Source organism: Larimichthys crocea, chromosome XIV, assembly GCF_000972845.2.
Source record: "Larimichthys crocea isolate SSNF chromosome XIV, L_crocea_2.0, whole genome shotgun sequence".
Classification (NCBI taxonomy): domain Eukaryota; kingdom Metazoa; phylum Chordata; class Actinopteri; family Sciaenidae; genus Larimichthys; species Larimichthys crocea.
In genome coordinates this window covers 1239151-1257239 of record NC_040024.1, presented here as the reverse complement: position 1 = coordinate 1257239, position 18089 = coordinate 1239151, and the positions used below count along the sequence as shown (strand labels likewise).

Sequence of the window (18089 nt, the reverse complement as noted above, 5' to 3'; positions counted from 1 at the left end):
GACCAAAAACAAATCTGGAGACTGGGTTCTGAGCCGTGGCGAGGCCGGTGGGATTTGAAATATTGACTGCAGCGGGCTGGAAGTCAGAAACAGTATAGAGAAGCAGGTCAATTTTCAAAATAAAACGCCCAAATTTAACAGCAGCCAAAATGGAATACAATTTAACCCCATAGCATATTTACACAGACATATTTAGGTGCACATAAACCAGAAAAAATTCAAAACTCTTCTGAAACTCTCTTGGTGGGGTTTTGGCTTTACATTCATCATGTGGACACAAACACGACTAGCGTAGCTTCAAAAGAGAAAACGTATCTCTCAGGACAGGTTTTGTGGCCGTCACCACATCCTGGGGGAAATTAATGATCCAATCAGCAGCTGCTGCTGGCTGATATTGGAACTTTTTTAGTATTCAAATTCTCTTTTCTGTTTTGTCAGGGTAGAGTGAGGATTTAAGCACGTTATCTTAAATATAATAACAACAAAAAAAGCGTCTTAAAACCTAAATGTTTGTGCTAAGAGACGTCTCCTTCCGTCCCTCCAGGATCTTCACTCTGTACAGTAAGTCGTTGCCGTTGGACCTGGCGTGTCGGGTGTGGGACGTGTTCTGCAGAGATGGCGAGGAGTTCCTGTTCCGCACGGCGCTGGGCCTTCTGCGTCTCTACCAGGACGTCCTGACGTGCATGGACTTCATCCACATGGCTCAGTTCCTCACCCGTCTGCCCGACCTCATCCCCGGCGAGCAGCTCTTCCAGCAAATCTCTGCCGTTCACATGACCAGCCGCAACAGGAAGTGGGCGCAGGTAAAGGGCGGTGCGGCTTTGTATTTTTACAGTGTTTGATTGGTGCTGTTCCTCCTCACATTTTTATAAAAATTTTTTATAACCTCTCCCTCTCTTCTTCAGGTCCTGCAGGCGTTACAGAAAGATCCGGAGCGGGGCAGCCCAGTGTTGAAGCGCTGAGCTGAGATCGGAGGGTCACACACTAAGACTCAACCAGAAAGAACTGGACTCAACGGGACATATTTGGTTGGAGTCGCCGTGATTAAACCTCTTCTCCGGAGCTCTGCTCTAACAGGAACCAGGACCCTGCAGGGGGGAGGAGGAGGAGGTGGGGGAGGGGATCTCTCAGTGATGAGGGAGGGGTGTGAATGAAAAAATAAAAAATTACGAGGCCTTATATATCTCCCACCCACCTCTCTGCTCAGAGGCCTGGGAAAGCGGAAAGTGTAGCTGGCAGAGGCTGAAGAATGTATCACACACTCACACACACTCGTCCCACCCACCAGGTCTCCACAGACCAGAGGAAACCACAGAGATACCAGTCACCGCTCACATCCTCCTCCACCTCCGAGTCTCTGCTGTCTTTCAAGCTACAATTCCACTCTTTACATTCGGCGTATGACACGTGACAGAAATAACAGTCAGGGAAAGTAAGCGTCAGATCTGTGGAAATCTGAAATATGTGTCTGTGCGTCTCCATCTCTTTGTTTCTGCACCGACTTTATTCATTCCTTCATGTCACAGTTTGATTTTTGTCCTTTCATTTACCTGAACCATTCCATGAAGTCTTGATGAGTAATAATCCATGAAAAGTGCACATAACCTCGCTGCAGGTTAAACGCCTGAAGACAAATCCGGTATCTCTCGGAGCACCAACGTCGTTACACTGAATGAATAGTTTGAAGCTGCCTGTAAACTGCGCTTTACAGAGTATTTATGTCGATGAAACTGGACTAAATAATGAGGTGACGGTGTTGATGCACCACACCCAGCGTCAGACGTGGATGTTTGAGCTACATTTCAGCTTGTCAGTTGTTTTTGTTTCCTGATGTCTTGGTGTCAGTGTAATGTCTTTAAAAAAAATTGTATTTATTTCATATTTATCTAAAAAGACGACGACAGGACATGCACAGGACTTGTTCCGGTCCAATGAAGGGTTGTTGCTGAGCCTCTGCTCACACCTGAACTCCTACATACTCACTTTGAGCACCGCGTAAAAAGAAACGACCGTTATGAGCGTGCACCTGAAGGATTAAACGACCCCGGAAGGCAGATTAAGGCTGAAACATCTGATATCTTCCTGACAACTACTGATTTGAAACGTTTCAGTAATTGATCTGCAGAATGATAGAAGCTAAACACTCTAACCTAAAGGCCCTCACACAGCAGCTACAGATCACTGTGCAGCCTTTGTCAAGTGTCTTTGGCTGTAGTTTCTATGGCGTCTGTTCCTTTTTAAAAACATCCGTCCAGCTGGTTGTTCAGCCCCGTGAATCAGTGATTTACAACTCTATACGTCTGCTGTTAACACAAGCAGCATGCTCAAGCTGACACCGGTACAAGCAAAACAACCTTTTGGCTCCTTTTCCGTCTGGTGAATTCGGATTGAACCGCTCACCAGGCCCGGGCTGCAGCTGCTGTTCCTTGAGGTAGTCATTTTGTCGGCTGATGCTGCGTTCACACTGTGGTCGACTTGTTATTGCACCATGACCAGTCGTGGGCGGGGACGGCACTCACATCTCGTTTCAGTACCTGCACAGTTTTGTTGAAGCAACGCAGGATAAACAGTTCTAAGTCGAAGTGAAGTAACATTTTGCTGTTGATCCCGCACAGGAAAGCAACAGTTTGAGTCTTTTTTTTTGCCTGTTTTGCACAGATCTGCTCATCACATGAAGAGTTGTGTAGAAATTGTTTCATCATTAACAGCCTTGAAACAGTAACTGTCTTGTCATTGGTCATGAAGCTGCTTCCTCTGATGTTTCGTGATCGACTTCACTTGTTGTGCCCGTCTTTGTTCACACTCGACTTTCTTAAATGCCCTTTTTTTTTTGCTTTCTTTTAAAAAAAACAATGGACCACAGCTTGGAGCGCAGCTCATGCTCTGAGCTCTAAAAACAGGAAGCGCCTTTCATTTGTAAATCATCTCGTCTGAGAGACGCCGCACCGGCTCGGCAGCGCGCTGCAGACTTTGTGATCACTCTTCTCGATGCACTCCCACCCACCCCACCCCCCCACACATACACTCACTCACCGTGGTGACACACCGCAGGACTGCAATAAAGCTTTTTGCACGTTCATGTAAAGCCTTTGAGTTGTGCCTCGCATTTTCACTTTGTCATCGCTCACAGGTTGAAACGGGTTGTCAGTTCCCCATCCTTTTATTTTTATTTATGTTTTTTGTGCTTAAGTAGTGACCAGCTGACAATACAAGCTGAAGTTTGTGTGTGTGTGTGTGTGTGTGTGTGTGTGTGTGTTTGTTTGTTTCATGTGTCTAAGTGGCATTTCCTGAATGAGATCTGTTAGTTACTAGTTACTTGTTACATTAAAGGCTGCCCTTCGTATCAATCGACTCCCAGCTCTATCAACACTACCTGCTCCCCGGCCCTCTGTCACTCTGGCAGCACTGTATGATCCAGTGATCGAAAAACCAAATTCAATGAAGCTCACTTTGAATTAAAAAGTGTAATATTCTGTTTGATTTGCTGGATATCTGTCATTTCTTGGGTTCTGTTTGTTTTTGCATTGTCTCTTTTTGTTGTTGTTCTTTGTCAAGAGACCCGTGTACTGTAGAGGACTGATGGACATCCATGGAGACAGCAGAGGGTTACCATGCAGCTGTATCTCACTTGAAATGTATATAAACAATGGTTTTATTAAAATAAAGAGCTGTACATATTCAACCACGAGCACATCGCTGTGTCTTTGTTTGTACATTTAATGGAACCTGATGTATGAATTTCAACTTACAGATGGAAAAGGCAGAACACGTGCCATGGGGTAATAGATTACTGTAGTTTTTAGTCCTTTTTAACACAATTCACTGACCTCACAAACCTCATCCATAGTGGTAGCCATCTCTCTTAGGTCGTAACAGGATAGTATCTAGTTAGATTCTCATTGTAGTTAGTTGTAATTAAGTGTGTGTGGTAGTCACATGAGCGGTAGTCGTGACAGAAAGGCATCGGGAGTGGAGAACTATTGATGGGTGAGGTGTAAATACCTCATCCGTGACCTGGCTTCAGCCCTGCTTTCTTTTCCTGTAGGAGGTCGAATGAGTTTCTTTGAAGAGTGGCCATTGACGGAAAAGCTTGTTCCCTTTCCCTGGACAGACTATAAATCCTAATTATTATAAAATGTTTTGTTGAATGTAATACAGCAGCCATTTTCACATGAAATTGTAAGTAGGTAAACACAGGCGATATTAATTAAGGTCTCGTTCCTTTCAGGTCAAACAGAGTCAAGGTGCTGCTCTTGTGCGCGTTGCTTCACTGGAAAGTCTCTGCTGGACTAAATGGAACGGAACCTTAATTTGTATCATTGGTAACACCTGCGCTGACGCCACTATTTCCACCAACATCTGAGAAACATATTTGGCTAATTAGCAGCTTAAAGCTACAGGTAGGATACAGCAGGTCAGCTTCTTTGATGGTAACTCTTTGGTGCTGTGGCTGGACGTGACGTTTATGAGGCTGAACAAAAACACAAGTGGACAGTAAGTTTTGGACTGTAAAACCAAAACAATGAGCTGAAAGAGGCAAAAAAAAAAAAAAAAAGTCCAGTGTTAACTCTCTGTGGGTCATTTTATCAGTTGCTAATATAAAGATATTGATTAGTGTGTACAGTGTCTATTGAGGCTTCCTTCTTTAATTTCACTGGTGGTGCACAACGTTTTATCTACACCTTTCCTCCCAGTGATTATCGCTAAAACTCAATGTGGCAATCCACAACTCCCAACTCTACTGACAAAGTTCCGTTTAGTCGTAACATGGTGTACGAACCAGCTGTGAAACAGCTGCATGAAGTCCTCTGTGGTTCAGACATTGACCAAGTGAAGCTAAACCAAAAACAGACCTCAAATGTGGTCTTTCTTTTGTATTTTATAACGACTTATTGGTTTGTTAGGGATGTAGAAATATTGTCACGGTCATGCTTTGAGCTACAGCTCAAAGTTCTAACCACAGCTGCATTTCCTGCAATCTACCACTCAACCTTTGAAAAAAAAAAAAAAAAAAGCAAATGGAAAATTTCTCTCAAGCAGCTTCGGTCCCCTTGAAACCACAAACCAAACACCTCTATACACACACACACACACACACACACACACACACACACACACACACACACACACACACACACACACACACACACACACACACACACACACACCCCTCTTTTTTTTTTCTTTTACATTTTTGATCTTGATAAACGAAACACTGCACCACCTTTTGTTTAGATTGTCTTTACAGCAGGTGGAGAGCAGTTGTGTTATTAATCTCCAGTCGAGTCATCATGAGGACCAGTCACATCCTTCTGCTTTGCATCTTGGGAGCCGTGCTGCTTCCTTCAGTGATCTGCAGCAGTAAGATAACCTCACAATCTCTATTTATTTTAGTGACTCTTCAGAACACTCCGATAACACATTACTCTCTTTTTTTTTCCAGGTGCAATCGGTCCTGATGACTGCTGCTTCAAATTCTACCCGAGAAGAGTGATGAAAAACTTAATCAAGTCATATTATCTGTCGGATCACCGCTGCTCGAAGGCTGCAGTCATGTAAGTACTGAAACCTGAGTTTAGTTCAATACAATGACCTAAATAAATATGACGAGTATTACTTAGTGTGACTATTACTTTATAAATCATCTGCATAACACTTTTTCTATTTATTTCTCATTAGATATACAGCATATTGTATAAATATTTTATTTATTTTATTTATGATTATATAGTAAATTCTAATTTTACTCTGCATTTTCTATGTACTACTTTTTTAATTTTTTTTTTTTAAACCTTGACCTGCCAACACTCATAAAGACAATGTTTTCATCTCTTTCTTTCAGTCTGGTTACACAAAAGTCTCGTCGCATCTGTGCAGATCCGTCTCTCACCTGGGTCGACGGCATCATGAAATATTTGGATGAGAAGTCCTTTTAAGCCAACTGCCCGCCCTTTAAAGTCACTGCGACTTTTGTTGCTTTATCACATACTATGAAATGCATGCTGCAATGTGGCTTATGATTCTGATATCATGTGCAAAATCTGTCTCAGTAATTAAAGGTTTAATCTTTCTCTTTTCTTGTAATTTCTTTTGAATGCTTTGTATTATCCACAATATCATACAGTAAAAAATCAGTTTAAAAACTTTTCTTGTCTCGTCTCAGTTTTTTCTAAGCCAGAAAAATGTCACGCTTTTAGTTTGTACAAGCCTTAATCAGTCTTTGTCTAAAATATCAAACAAATAAATAAAATAAAAATATTAAAATAGTCAAAGGACATATTTGAGTTTCAAACCTCTGGGTGGGTGTTTCCCATGACTTGACTGACAGATGAATGGTGCCATTGTATTGTTAGGTTAGAATCCGGTATATTGCCAAGTAGGTTTTCACATACGAGGAATTTGTCTTGGTGTTTTTGGTGTAAAACAAACATTAAGTCAAAAATCTAAGAATATAGGGAAGATAAAAAAAATTTAAAAATCAAAGAAGATCACACTGTATGCTAACAGTGTTAATTCAAGCTGATCTTTCCATTTCCCCCAGTGTTAGTCATCAGTCATTAACCATTTAAGCTGTCTGTCTCTAAAAAAAACATTCAGTGTTTGGCAGGCTAATTTGGATAGCTTATGGTCAACGTTTATTTTTAATCTTGTTATTTATAACAGTTAGTGCTCTCGCTCTCATGCTCTTCCTGTATTAAAGAACTTCTGTTATACTAACAGGTAGCTGTACAGTTGGTTTTAAGTGGTTCAATGTAGATCTTTGCACACACACACATACACACACACACAGAACAACAGAATATAAAGTGGTATTTCATTTTGCTCCCACACAGTGTGCCAGTGACTGGTTCATTACAGACTAAAGTTTAATCGGTAGAAAGTCTATTGAGGGCCTAAAGACAGACAGAGTTGTACACAGTGCAAATTGTTAGTTTGGGCTATATAAATATCATTTGACTTGACACGAGATAGAAACATGGTAGAAACAGGATTGCGCAGGTCATTGTGGTTCTCCTGAACGTTGCATGGATTTTTTTCTTTTTACAGCCAAATCCTTTCTCAGGTAAGAGAGGCCTCTGTTGTACTTAATATTGTGTTTCTATCTCGGACAAGGTCCTTTGGTGTGTTGGGAGAGTGAAAGTGTAAGCATTACACTCTACTGACTGGGGCGGTCAGAGTATTAAGCAAAGAGTGTTATGATATTTCTGGGGCATCTAAATCTGAATCCTTTTGAATTCTGAAATCATTGTGGGGAAGTAAATCAGCTACAAAATACAAAATAAAACCCCGGTTGATTTTTAAAATAAAATACTCCATGTTCACCGCGGATCGAGTTTCATTACAAGAACACGTCATAATGGGCGGGGCCGACCTGTCAACAGGTGAGGGGTTTTCAGGCATAATCATTCATGACACCTCACATCCTTTTTATAAGGACACCAGAAAAAAGATGTGGCGTGGAATGCCATTGCAGGAGTCAAAGAGACTACAGCCGGCAATATTGCACGATTATGCGTGAACTTTGCGAGATCTTGTGCGTTCTCGCGATGCTCAGTAGCCGGCGGAGACGCACCTGAGTGCATCACAAACGGATTATGTGTGAGTTGGCAGATGGCGGAGTAATCCGTTCTGCAGCCGTTCCGCATGCTGTGTATTTTCGGGGTAAGAGCTGTGAGTTTCGGTCATCTACGGGTGATCAGAACACTCAGGTGTGAACAATTTGCACCTCAACTGGAAAACCATTCACAGCAATGGAAGAGGGCGGTCTACGCTAGTCGCAATCAGCCTAAACGCGAGAACAGCCGCTTTTAATTCCAATGAAAGTATAAAACAGGGCGGTTGTTGAAACGTCAGCCATTGTGTCCAGCCGTCCTCAGTGAAGACGTTCGTAGATCAAGACGAGCAAGTTTACCTGTTCAAGTTCACCGAGCAAAGGGAACCAGTCCTATTCCCTCCACACTCACACGGAGTATTACAGTGTGTGCCACTCCATACCTGTTGTTGTCTCCAGTTCACACAGAAAACATTTTGTCAAAAGACGCAGAAATCTAAATAACCTCCGTAACCAATCCATCTAACCGTTGCCTCCTTTTCCATGGGCTTATGAAACTGCCAATCCACAGTTAACAAAACCGATTCTATTACGGCTTACAACAACCACCTTTCTCTGGAGCTCCTTGCTCTCACTGAGACCTGAATCAAACCAGAGAACACAGCCACCCCAGCTGCACTCTCCACTAATTACACACTCTCCCACACCCCCTGTCCTGCTGGTCGAGGAGGAGGGACTGGCCTGCTAATTTCCAACAAATGGAAATTCACTCTGCTGTTACATTCCACAAATTATGACACTCTCGAATACCATGCCATTACAGTAACGGCCCCTGTTAAGGCCTACGTTGTTGTCATTTACCTTCCACCAGGCCAAATGGGGGGCTTTACAGATGAGCTAGAAACCCTGCTGTTATTCATACCTGATCATGACTGTCTGTTGCTTGTCTTGGGCAATGTTATGGAATTTTCTATCCTTAGGTTACACAAGGTCACGTGTGGGCCTTGAGGTCCTCGGTAGTATTAATTGTTAGCCACCATATCTCACTGTGGTGGCCAGGGTCGAAGAGACCTATTGCTGCCTTCGTAGTCATAATAGATAGCTTGTTGTTGACGTTCCAATCTGCATAAACAGACATCTGTGTCTCCAGACTAGAATATGCTGAAATAACACCTGCATGGGTAAAGACATTCTCTTTGACTAATTCTGGGAGTGTAGTATTTGGGGTGTGATCTTTGGGTTTAAAGTTTATCCACCAGCATGAGTTGGGCAGAATGTGAGACCGACTCAAGCACTTCTGATGAACTTTGAGAGTGTCTCTAATTCTCCTTGGCCAAGCATCAATAAATAATACAGCATAAGACATCAGAGGCTCCTGAACACTTTCTTCCCTCCTGACCTCACCATTGACCTTTGACTTCAGCAATTTCTCCACAACAGGTGACATGAACATCCACTTAGACAGTCCAGGCTCTGATAGCTTTATGTCATGAATTCATTCCTTTGACCTCCAGCTGGTCCACAGTCCTCCTACTCACAAAGCTGGCAAAAACCTTGACCTGATTCTCAGCCAAAACTGTGCCACAGATGCACTGGTGGTAACGCCTCTCCACCTATCAGATCACTTTTTTATCCAGTTTAATGTCACTCTGTCAGAGCAACCCTCTGCTCCTCCATCAATGGTTGCGTTCCGCCGCAACCGCCGTAACTTATCTCCAACTCACTTCTCCTCTATTGTTACCTCTGCTCTACCACCACTCAGCACATTCTTCTCTCTGAAGGTCAAAGATGCCACTGAGTCACTCTGCTCTACTCTGAACTCATGTCTGAACAAGCTGTGTCCTTTATCTATGAGGCCTGCTTGGCCAAACCAATCTCACCCATGGTTGGATGATAACCTTTGATCACCAAGCACCAAACTCAGAGCTGCCGAAAGAAAATGGCTCAAATACAAACTAGCCGATGACCTCAAAGGCTACCAGACACTTTTATCCTTTTTTTCAACCAATGTCCAACTTACTAACGAATTTTGTGGTGCCCAGGTTATCGATACAATCTTCCATGCAAGGGGAGAGGGTATGAATCTCGAACAGTAACTGCATTTACCTTGCGAAAATCTGTGATAAACCTGGGGGAGCCATCGGCTTTAGTTTCTAGCAGACACGGTGAACTCCATGGAATGGAACTAGCAGAAGCCAAATCATTTTGCAGGTGATACTCTACCTCCTGTTTCATCAACTGACGTTTAGTCTGATTGATGTTGTTTTATGGGGCATGCATCTTCTACCTCTATGTCATGTTTCAAGACAGAAGTGTGGGTTGGAATATCGCTAAATAGACAATAGTACTGGCCAATCAGCACCTCCAGATCATGTTGTTGTTCAGCGGTTAAATGCTGCAAATAGCATGACAGGTTTGCAAGCATCTCCGAATTTGGGAGGCGAACCGGTGGATGTGTAGGGATGGGCATCTGTGGGTCATCTCCGTGGGGACTGCTCACGGACTCTGTCACAATCATAGCAACAGCTTTAACATCTGATGGTTCGGCTTTGGCTACTAAGGGCGAGGGAACAGCAGAGGTAACATTGTCTTGGCAGGACTGGTAGCGTGTCAACAGATTTATGTGACAGACTCTAGTCTTACGCCTTCGACAGAGTACATAATCAGTGTCGCTAAGACGTTTTTTAACGATATACGGACCGGAGAATTTAGCTGCGAAAACAGATCTGGCGATGGGCAGCAGCACCAAAACTTTATCACCTACCTCAAAACTGCGGGATACAGTGGAACGATCGTAATAGTACTTCATGGCCGATTGTGAATCACTAAGGGTGGCTAGCAAGGGTGTTAACTCGCTGAAGGCCCTCACGGAACTGTCTAACACGTGCTTTTTGTGGCCGAAAAACAAGCTGTGCAGAACTAAAACCAATCGATTCCTGCACGGCGTCACAAGCAGCAAACAAGACAAAGGGGACTCCCTCATCTCACTGTTTTTCATTCTCAACACAGTACTTCCTGAGCATCGACTTTAGCCTCTGGTGCCAGTGTTCTGAAGCTCCTTGCGATTGGGGCTGGTATGTGAAAGACATGATGTGATGCACACTTAAGCTCTTGAGTACCCGTCTGAAGAGACCAGACTTAAGATTAGAGCCCTGGTCTGTCTGGATCACTCGCAGTAATCCAAAAGTAAAAGCTTTCACTACGGCCCTAGTGGTAATCGAACGGAGTGGAATAGGCTCTGGGTAACGAGTGGCAGCGCACATAATAGTGAACAAATACTGATTTCCACTTTTAGTTCAAGGTAGAGGGCCAACACAGTCAGTAATTTCTTGCTCCAATGGCTCTGCTATCACAGGAATGGGGCGTAATGGTGCAGGAGGTACAATCTGGTTAGGTTTCCCGACAACCAAACACATGGCAAGCACGGCAATGTTTAAAAATATCAGACTTTAGACCTGGCCAATAGAAGTATCGGAGGATGGCTTGATAAGTTTTGGTTATGCCCAAATGTCCTGCCCACTTATTTTCATCACATGCTGGCGGCATCCTGCAGGAATAACTATCTGGTAAACAGAATCACAATCAGAATCACCAGTTGCAAAGGAAGACCATTTACGTAGCAGTATCTCACCATCCATAATATATGCTACTTTTTCATCTCTTGCTTTGTCGTTACTCACCACCTTGTCAAAGCACTCTCGCAGTGTCGGGTCTGCTTTCTGCATCTGGCTCAAGCACGTTCAGTTGGCTGGAAATGCTGCACCTCTAGCTAACAGTAGTTCTGGGCCAGTCGGGGGCGCTTGCTCAGCAGACTCTTCCTGAACAGGCAACGCAAAGCAAGGGAGGACTGAATATGGATGCGGTGCGCTGGCCGTGGCACGTAACCCATTTCAACTCCTCTAAGAACTGAACTGTAATGACAAGCAGAGTTATCAGAAAAAGGTAGAGCTGACGCCAAAATAACAGATTGGGAGCATGCCGTATCTCTCAAAGCCCGTATGGCATGTTTATCAGCGGACTCACCAGTCAATGACACAAAGGCATCAAACACAAATGGCTTAAAACAGTCATCAATTTCCTGATCAGATCAGTCAGTGTTCACACCACGATCTGCTCTAATCAGTCCTATCCCTTTTGCTTGAGCAGAGCGTGAGGACTGCTCTCTGTGTTTTAATGTCACGGAATTTGCAATGACATGGCCGAGCTGGTGACAGTAATAACATTCCCTTTCCTCTTTCAGCCCACGTGGATTAGGGGGTCTGTGAGGAGAGGAGGGACATGAGACAGCAGAGACTGGAGAAAAAGCAGATTTATGGGTTAACACATACTCATCAGTCAGCACAGCAGCAGACAGTGTACCCACTTTCTGTTCATTCAGATATACAACAATACACTCAGACAAACACTTCTTAAAGTCCTTTTCCTTTCTTGTGACCTCAAAACTTCTGTCGGTATGCTTCCCGAAATACAGGTACCAAAGCCACATGCTTACTAATGACAAACACTAGGTTAGGTGAACTGGTGGAAGGTGGTGACATACACATATCAGTGTACAGTGGCACAATAGTATTTTATATATTTAACCATTGATTTACATTCCATTTAAATTTACATTTCTGGTATGAAATGTATCAGATTAGGTCATATGTAACACAGAGTCTATGTATATCAACCATGGGAATGCAGTGCATGTTATGTACCCACGATGTGCTGCTGGTTTTGTGGTTAAATGGTAAATTACACAGCTCTGCAACACACAAACACACAGAGTAAGCCATTTTAAAATGTTTGAGAGGTGTTACATTCTGAAGCACGTATATGTACCCCACACACAGACGGAAAGTCAGCAGCAGCTTTCAGCACTGACAGAGTGAAGGTTCTGGATTTCAGCAGATAGAAACATGCAGTGGACTGTCCAGGTCATCGTGGTTCTCCTGAACATAGCATGGATTGCCTTCTTTTTACAGCCTGATCCTTTCTCAGGTAACAGAAGATGTTTTCTATTGTGATTTCTGTTGCTTGTTGGTTTGTTTCATACAAAATATCAAATTAATTCATCATAACTTTATTACTTAGCATTTAAACTTCATGTGTTGGTCATCTTGGGTTGGTTTGTGTTGATTTTCAGTGTTTGTACAGAGAAGAAGCTCTGACAGCTCTGATGAGGAGATGCTGTTTAGACAGTTTTGTATTCAGCCTCATCCTGACATGAACTGGGCTTCGACTGCACATTCAGCCAACATCACCCCTAATAAAACCAACAGCACCAACATGACAGCTGAAGGTAAGTCTGTCTTTCAGGTCTCTATTTTTTTATTTGCTCATGTAAACTCTGTTTGTTTTTCAAAAAGTCCATGCATTCCCACCAGTGATGCGTGGGTTGATCCAAATTGAGCGGGTGCCCGCGGTCATGAGTCACCAAACAATTATTTTAAAGATATTCGGGTCGCAGTTGGTCGGGTCGTTTGAAATAAAGATGCCAAGTAAAGCTTTGATGCGGGACAAAAAGCCTGATGAACATGTGGAACTGAGCAATGCCATTAAACCACATTTTAAATGAATATAATAGACTGCTTTTTAAAATGGTCAGGAAGTGGGTACAATATTTCACTGATTCCTACACATTGCAGTATTATGACTTATATTAAAGAAGAAAAATAAAAGATGTATTTGTGAAAGACAACTGAGACTTGTTCTGCACATTAAAACACTTACGCACAATACTGCATAATACATCAGGGATGGGCGATACTACTTCCAATTTGATGATTTTGATGTGATGACATTTTCCAGTAATGTAATTAACTGACTAATATCCACATGCATGTTTATGTCTACAGAGAAAACAAAGCTCTCTTTGCATGAAGCTCACGTCATCAATAAGACTGAAACTCATGACTGTCAGTGCAACAACACACATATGAAACAAAGTGATTACTCAGGGTTTTCAGATATCAAGTTCAGAGCTCCAGCACCGGGATGTAAGCCTATGATAATGTAAGTCACAAGTCTTTGTTTGTGCTTTGAATTGTTGTATTTCAGTGCAGTAAATTGTTAATAACAGTGTAACAGCAGTATCATCATAATATCACCAATGAATCAGTTTTTCTTTTCTCTTATGTGTATTTGACTAGCATGACGTTTCCCAACAAGAAGGTGTGTGTTGATGTGGAAACCTTCTTTTCTGTCTTTGATTCACTTGCTTCGTAAGTTCTGGATGTTACCTGGCCAATGTATAATAATATACACGACAGTATGTGACATCAGCACTCTGTACAATATGCTGTGACTCGATAACATTTAGGAAAAAGTCAAAGTGTTATAATTACAATTATGGACAATGGAATGGAAATGAAAATATTGTATTTAATAGAAATATAGTACAAGATCCAAACTGCTTCTGGATAACAGCAGAAAAAAACAAACAAATTTATTTTGTAAGTTTCACACAGAGAAATGTACGGAGCACTGATATCAAAGATATGACTAACATAACTATGTGAATGAATATTTGAATGTTTTCAAATGTTTTCCAATCCAGTCTAATACTTACATGTATTCTATACTTGCATATGTTAGAGACAGCTCAGAAGCTGCTCATGTTACAGTGACCCGGCAGTCGAAACCTCCTGTCCAAGAAAAAGACGAGGACCCAACACGTTCTCCTGGTTTGAGTGAGTTGATGCCCTCAACATGTTTTAACTGTATGAGCATGAGTTTCCTCAGTGCCATCACTCCACTTATTGTCATTTAAATTTGACGTTCCAAAAAGTTTTTCAATCCCGTCATATGTTCATGTAGTCACTGTTGTAGACAGGTCTGAGATGCCTCCAGCTTTTCCCATGTCAATAATCGGTCCTGATGACTGCTGCTTGAAATTCTACCCGAGAAGAGTGATGAAAAACTTCATCAAGTCATATTATCTGTCTGATCACCGCTGCTCGAAGGCTGCAGTCATGTAAGTACTGAAACCTGAGTTTAGTTCAATACAATGACCTAAATAAATATGACGAGTATTACTTAGTGTGACTATTACTTTATAAATCATCTGCATAACACTTTTTCTATTTATTTCTCATTAGATATACAGCATATTGTATAAATATTTTATTTATTTTATTTATGATTATATAGTAAATTCTAATTTTACTCTGCATTTTCTATGTACTACTTTTTTAATTTTTTTTTTTTAAACCTTGACCTGCCAACACTCATAAAGACAATGTTTTCATCTCTTTCTTTCAGTCTGGTTACACAAAAGTCTCGTCGCATCTGTGCAGATCCGTCTCTCACCTGGGTCGACGGCATCATGAAATATTTGGATGAGAAGTCCTTTTAAGCCAACTGCCCGCCCTTTAAAGTCACTGCGACTTTTGTTGCTTTATCACATACTATGAAATGCATGCTGCAATGTGGCTTATGATTCTGATATCATGTGCAAAATCTGTCTCAGTAATTAAAGGTTTAATCTTTCTCTTTTCTTGTAATTTCTTTTGAATGCTTTGTATTATCCACAATATCATACAGTAAAAAATCAGTTTAAAAACTTTTCTTGTCTCGTCTCAGTTTTTTCTAAGCCAGAAAAATGTCACGCTTTTAGTTTGTACAAGCCTTAATCAGTCTTTGTCTAAAATATCAAACAAATAAATAAAATAAAAATATTAAAATAGTCAAAGGACATATTTGAGTTTCAAACCTCTGGGTGGGTGTTTCCCATGACTTGACTGACAGATGAATGGTGCCATTGTATTGTTAGGTTAGAATCCGGTATATTGCCAAGTAGGTTTTCACATACGAGGAATTTGTCTTGGTGTTTTTGGTGTAAAACAAACATTAAGTCAAAAATCTAAGAATATAGGGAAGATAAAAAAAATTTAAAAATCAAAGAAGATCACACTGTATGCTAACAGTGTTAATTCAAGCTGATCTTTCCATTTCCCCCAGTGTTAGTCATCAGTCATTAACCATTTAAGCTGTCTGTCTCTAAAAAAAACATTCAGTGTTTGGCAGGCTAATTTGGATAGCTTATGGTCAACGTTTATTTTTAATCTTGTTATTTATAACAGTTAGTGCTCTCGCTCTCATGCTCTTCCTGTATTAAAGAACTTCTGTTATACTAACAGGTAGCTGTACAGTTGGTTTTAAGTGGTTCAATGTAGATCTTTGCACACACACACACACACACACACACAGAACAACAGCATATAAAGTGGTATTTCATTTTGCTCCCACACAGTGTGCCAGTGACTGGTTCATTACAGACTAAAGTTTAATCAGTAGAAAGTCTATCGAGGGCCTAAAGACAGACAGAGTTGTACACAGTGCAAATTGTTAGTTTGGGCTATATAAATATCATTTGACTTGACACGAGATAGAAACATGGTAGAAACAGGATTGCGCAGGTCACTGTGGTTCTCCTGAACGTTGCATGGATTTTTTTCTTTTTACAGCCAAATCCTTTCTCAGGTAAGAGAGGCCTCTGTTGTACTTAATATTGTGTTTCTATCTCGGACAAGGTCCTTTGGTGTGTTGGGAGAGTGAAAGTGTAAGCATTACACTCTACTGACTGGGGCGGTCAGTATTAAGCAAAGAGTGTTATGATGTTTCTGGGGTGACTAAATCTGAATCCTTTTGAATTCTGAAATCATTCAGAATTCAACTCTGTGCGTTGTAAACAACTGAGGGCAAGTGAACAATAAAGGCTAAAATACACTGCTTCTATTTTTCACAGACGCCGGAGCACGGCGCATAAATCAGCACAGAGCAGACTGTGCGGGGAAGGAAATCAGCTACAAAATACAAAATAAAACCCTGGTTGATTTTCAAAATAAAATACTCCATGTTCACCGCAGATCAGTTTCATTTCAAGAACACGTCATAATGGGCGGGGGCGACCTGAAGTCAACAGGTGAGGGGTTTTCAGGCGTAATCATTCATGACACCTCACATCCTTTTTATAAGGACACCAGAAAAAAGATGCGGCGTGGAATGCCATTGCAGGAGTCAAAGAGACTACAGCCGGCAATATTGCATGATTATGCGTGAATTCGCGAGATCTTGTGCGTTCTCGCGATGCTCAGTAGCCGGCGGAGACGCACCTGAGCGCATCACAAACGGATTATGTGTGAGTTGGCAGATGGCGGAGTACGCAGCCGTTCCGGAGCGGAGCCGTTCTGCAGCCGTTCCGCATGCTGTGTATTTTCGGGGTAAGAGCTGTGAGTTTCGGTCATCTACGGGTGATCAGAACACTCAGGTGTGAGCAATTTGCACCTCAATTGGAAAACCATTCACAGCAATGGAAGAGGGCAGTCTACGCTAGTCGCAATCAGCCTAAACGCGAGAACAGCCGCGTTTAAATCCAATGAAAGTATAAAACAGGGCGGTTGTTGAAACGTCAGCCATTGTGTCCAGCCGTCCTCAGTGAAGACGTTCGTAGATCAAGACGAGCAAGTTTACCTGTGCAAGTTCACCGAGCAAAGGGAACCAGTCCTATTCCCTCCACACTCACACAGAGTATTACAGTGTGTGCCACTCCATACCTGTTGTTGTCTCCAGTTCACACAGAAAACATTTTGTCAAAAGATTTAGAAATCTAAATAACCTCCGTAACCAATCCATCTAACTGTTGCCTCCTTTTCCATGGGCTTATGGAACTGCCAATCCGCAGTTAACAAAACCGATTCTATTACGGCTTACAACAACCACCTTTCTCTGGAGCTCCTTGCTCTCACTGAGACCTGGATCAAACCAGAGAACACAGCCACCCCAGCTGCACTCTCCACTAATTACACACTCTCCCACACCCCCTGTCCTGCTGGTCGAGGAGGAGGGACTGGCCTGCTAATTTCCAACAAATGGAAATTCACTCTGCTGTTACATTCCACAAATTATGACACTCTCGAATACCATGCCATTACAGTAACAGCCCCTGTTAAGGCCTACGTTGTTGTCATTTACCTTCCACCAGGCCAAATAGGGGCTTTACAGATGAGCTAGATACCCTGCTGTCATCCATACCTGATCATGACTGTCCGTTGCTTGTCTTGGGCAATGTTATGGAATTTTCTATCCTTAGGTTACACAAGGTCACGTGTGGGCCTTGAGGTCCTTGGTAGTATTAATTGTTTGGCTTTGAGTAGGTGCCAGTCTATCTCAACACTGTGGTGATCAGGGTCGAAGAGACCTATTGCTGCCTTCCTAGTCATAATAGATAGCTTGTTGTTGACGTTCCAATCTGCGTAAACAGACAGCAGTGTTTCCAGACTAGAATATGTTGACAATAACACCTGCATGGGTAAAAACATTCTCTGACTAATTCTGGGAGTGTAGTATTTGTGGTGTTATCTTGGGGTTTAAAGTCGATCCACCAGGATGAGTTCGTCAGAATGTGAGACCGACTCAGGCACTTCTGATGAACTTTGAGAGTGTCTCTAATTCTCCTTGGCCAAGCATCAATAAATAATACAGCATAAGACATCAGAGGCTCCTGAACACTTTCTTCCTTCCTAACGTCACCATTGATCTTTGACTTCAGCAA

The 18089-nt window shown here is 42.1% G+C and overlaps 3 protein-coding genes across 6 annotated transcripts in view; all 3 read left to right on the top strand.

The window, feature by feature from the left end:
- Window positions 1-3688, top strand: part of tbc1d14 (TBC1 domain family, member 14) — a 34541-nt gene extending 30853 nt beyond the window's left edge. For all 4 annotated transcript variants that reach the window (XM_010731741.3, XM_027287866.1, XM_019270674.2 and 1 more), the window contains 2 exons: window positions 545-803; window positions 906-3688. In XM_010731741.3, coding sequence (XP_010730043.1) covers window positions 545-803; window positions 906-962 — 316 coding nt within the window. In that variant the 3' untranslated portion in view covers window positions 963-3688. The remainder of the gene's footprint in view (window positions 1-544; window positions 804-905) is intronic.
- Window positions 3689-5235: 1547 nt separating this feature from the next.
- On the top strand, window positions 5236-6147 carry ccl36.1 (chemokine (C-C motif) ligand 36, duplicate 1). The gene is made up of 3 exons (XM_027287869.1): window positions 5236-5361; window positions 5444-5555; window positions 5843-6147. Exons 1-3 carry the CDS (start codon window positions 5292-5294, stop codon window positions 5934-5936), a joined length of 276 nt encoding a protein of 91 aa, XP_027143670.1. The 5' UTR covers window positions 5236-5291; the 3' UTR covers window positions 5937-6147.
- Window positions 6148-12421: 6274 nt separating this feature from the next.
- On the top strand, window positions 12422-15102 carry LOC104919675 (uncharacterized). The gene is made up of 7 exons (XM_027287531.1): window positions 12422-12535; window positions 12681-12836; window positions 13393-13549; window positions 13687-13758; window positions 14132-14226; window positions 14366-14510; window positions 14798-15102. The coding sequence occupies exons 1-7, from the start codon at window positions 12454-12456 to the stop codon at window positions 14889-14891; spliced, it is 801 nt and encodes a 266-aa protein (XP_027143332.1). The 5' UTR covers window positions 12422-12453; the 3' UTR covers window positions 14892-15102.
- The last annotated feature ends 2987 nt before the right edge of the window (window positions 15103-18089 follow it).

What these genes read in the sequence shown, in the direction of transcription:
- ccl36.1 (XM_027287869.1), top strand. Translation starts at nt 5,292, where the DNA reads ATGAGGACCAGTCACATCCTTCTGCTTTGCATCTTGGGAGCCGTGCTG. An exon ending in TCCTTCAGTGATCTGCAGCA is followed by an intron (nt 5,362 to 5,443) that starts GTAAGATAACCT and finishes TTTTTTTTCCAG; the next exon opens with GTGCAATCGGTCCTGATGAC. An exon ending in TGCTCGAAGGCTGCAGTCAT is followed by an intron (nt 5,556 to 5,842) that starts GTAAGTACTGAA and finishes TCTTTCTTTCAG; the next exon opens with TCTGGTTACACAAAAGTCTC.
- LOC104919675 (XM_027287531.1), top strand. Translation starts at nt 12,454, where the DNA reads ATGCAGTGGACTGTCCAGGTCATCGTGGTTCTCCTGAACATAGCATGG. An exon ending in CACCAACATGACAGCTGAAG is followed by an intron (nt 12,837 to 13,392) that starts GTAAGTCTGTCT and finishes TTATGTCTACAG; the next exon opens with AGAAAACAAAGCTCTCTTTG. An exon ending in GGATGTAAGCCTATGATAAT is followed by an intron (nt 13,550 to 13,686) that starts GTAAGTCACAAG and finishes GTATTTGACTAG; the next exon opens with CATGACGTTTCCCAACAAGA.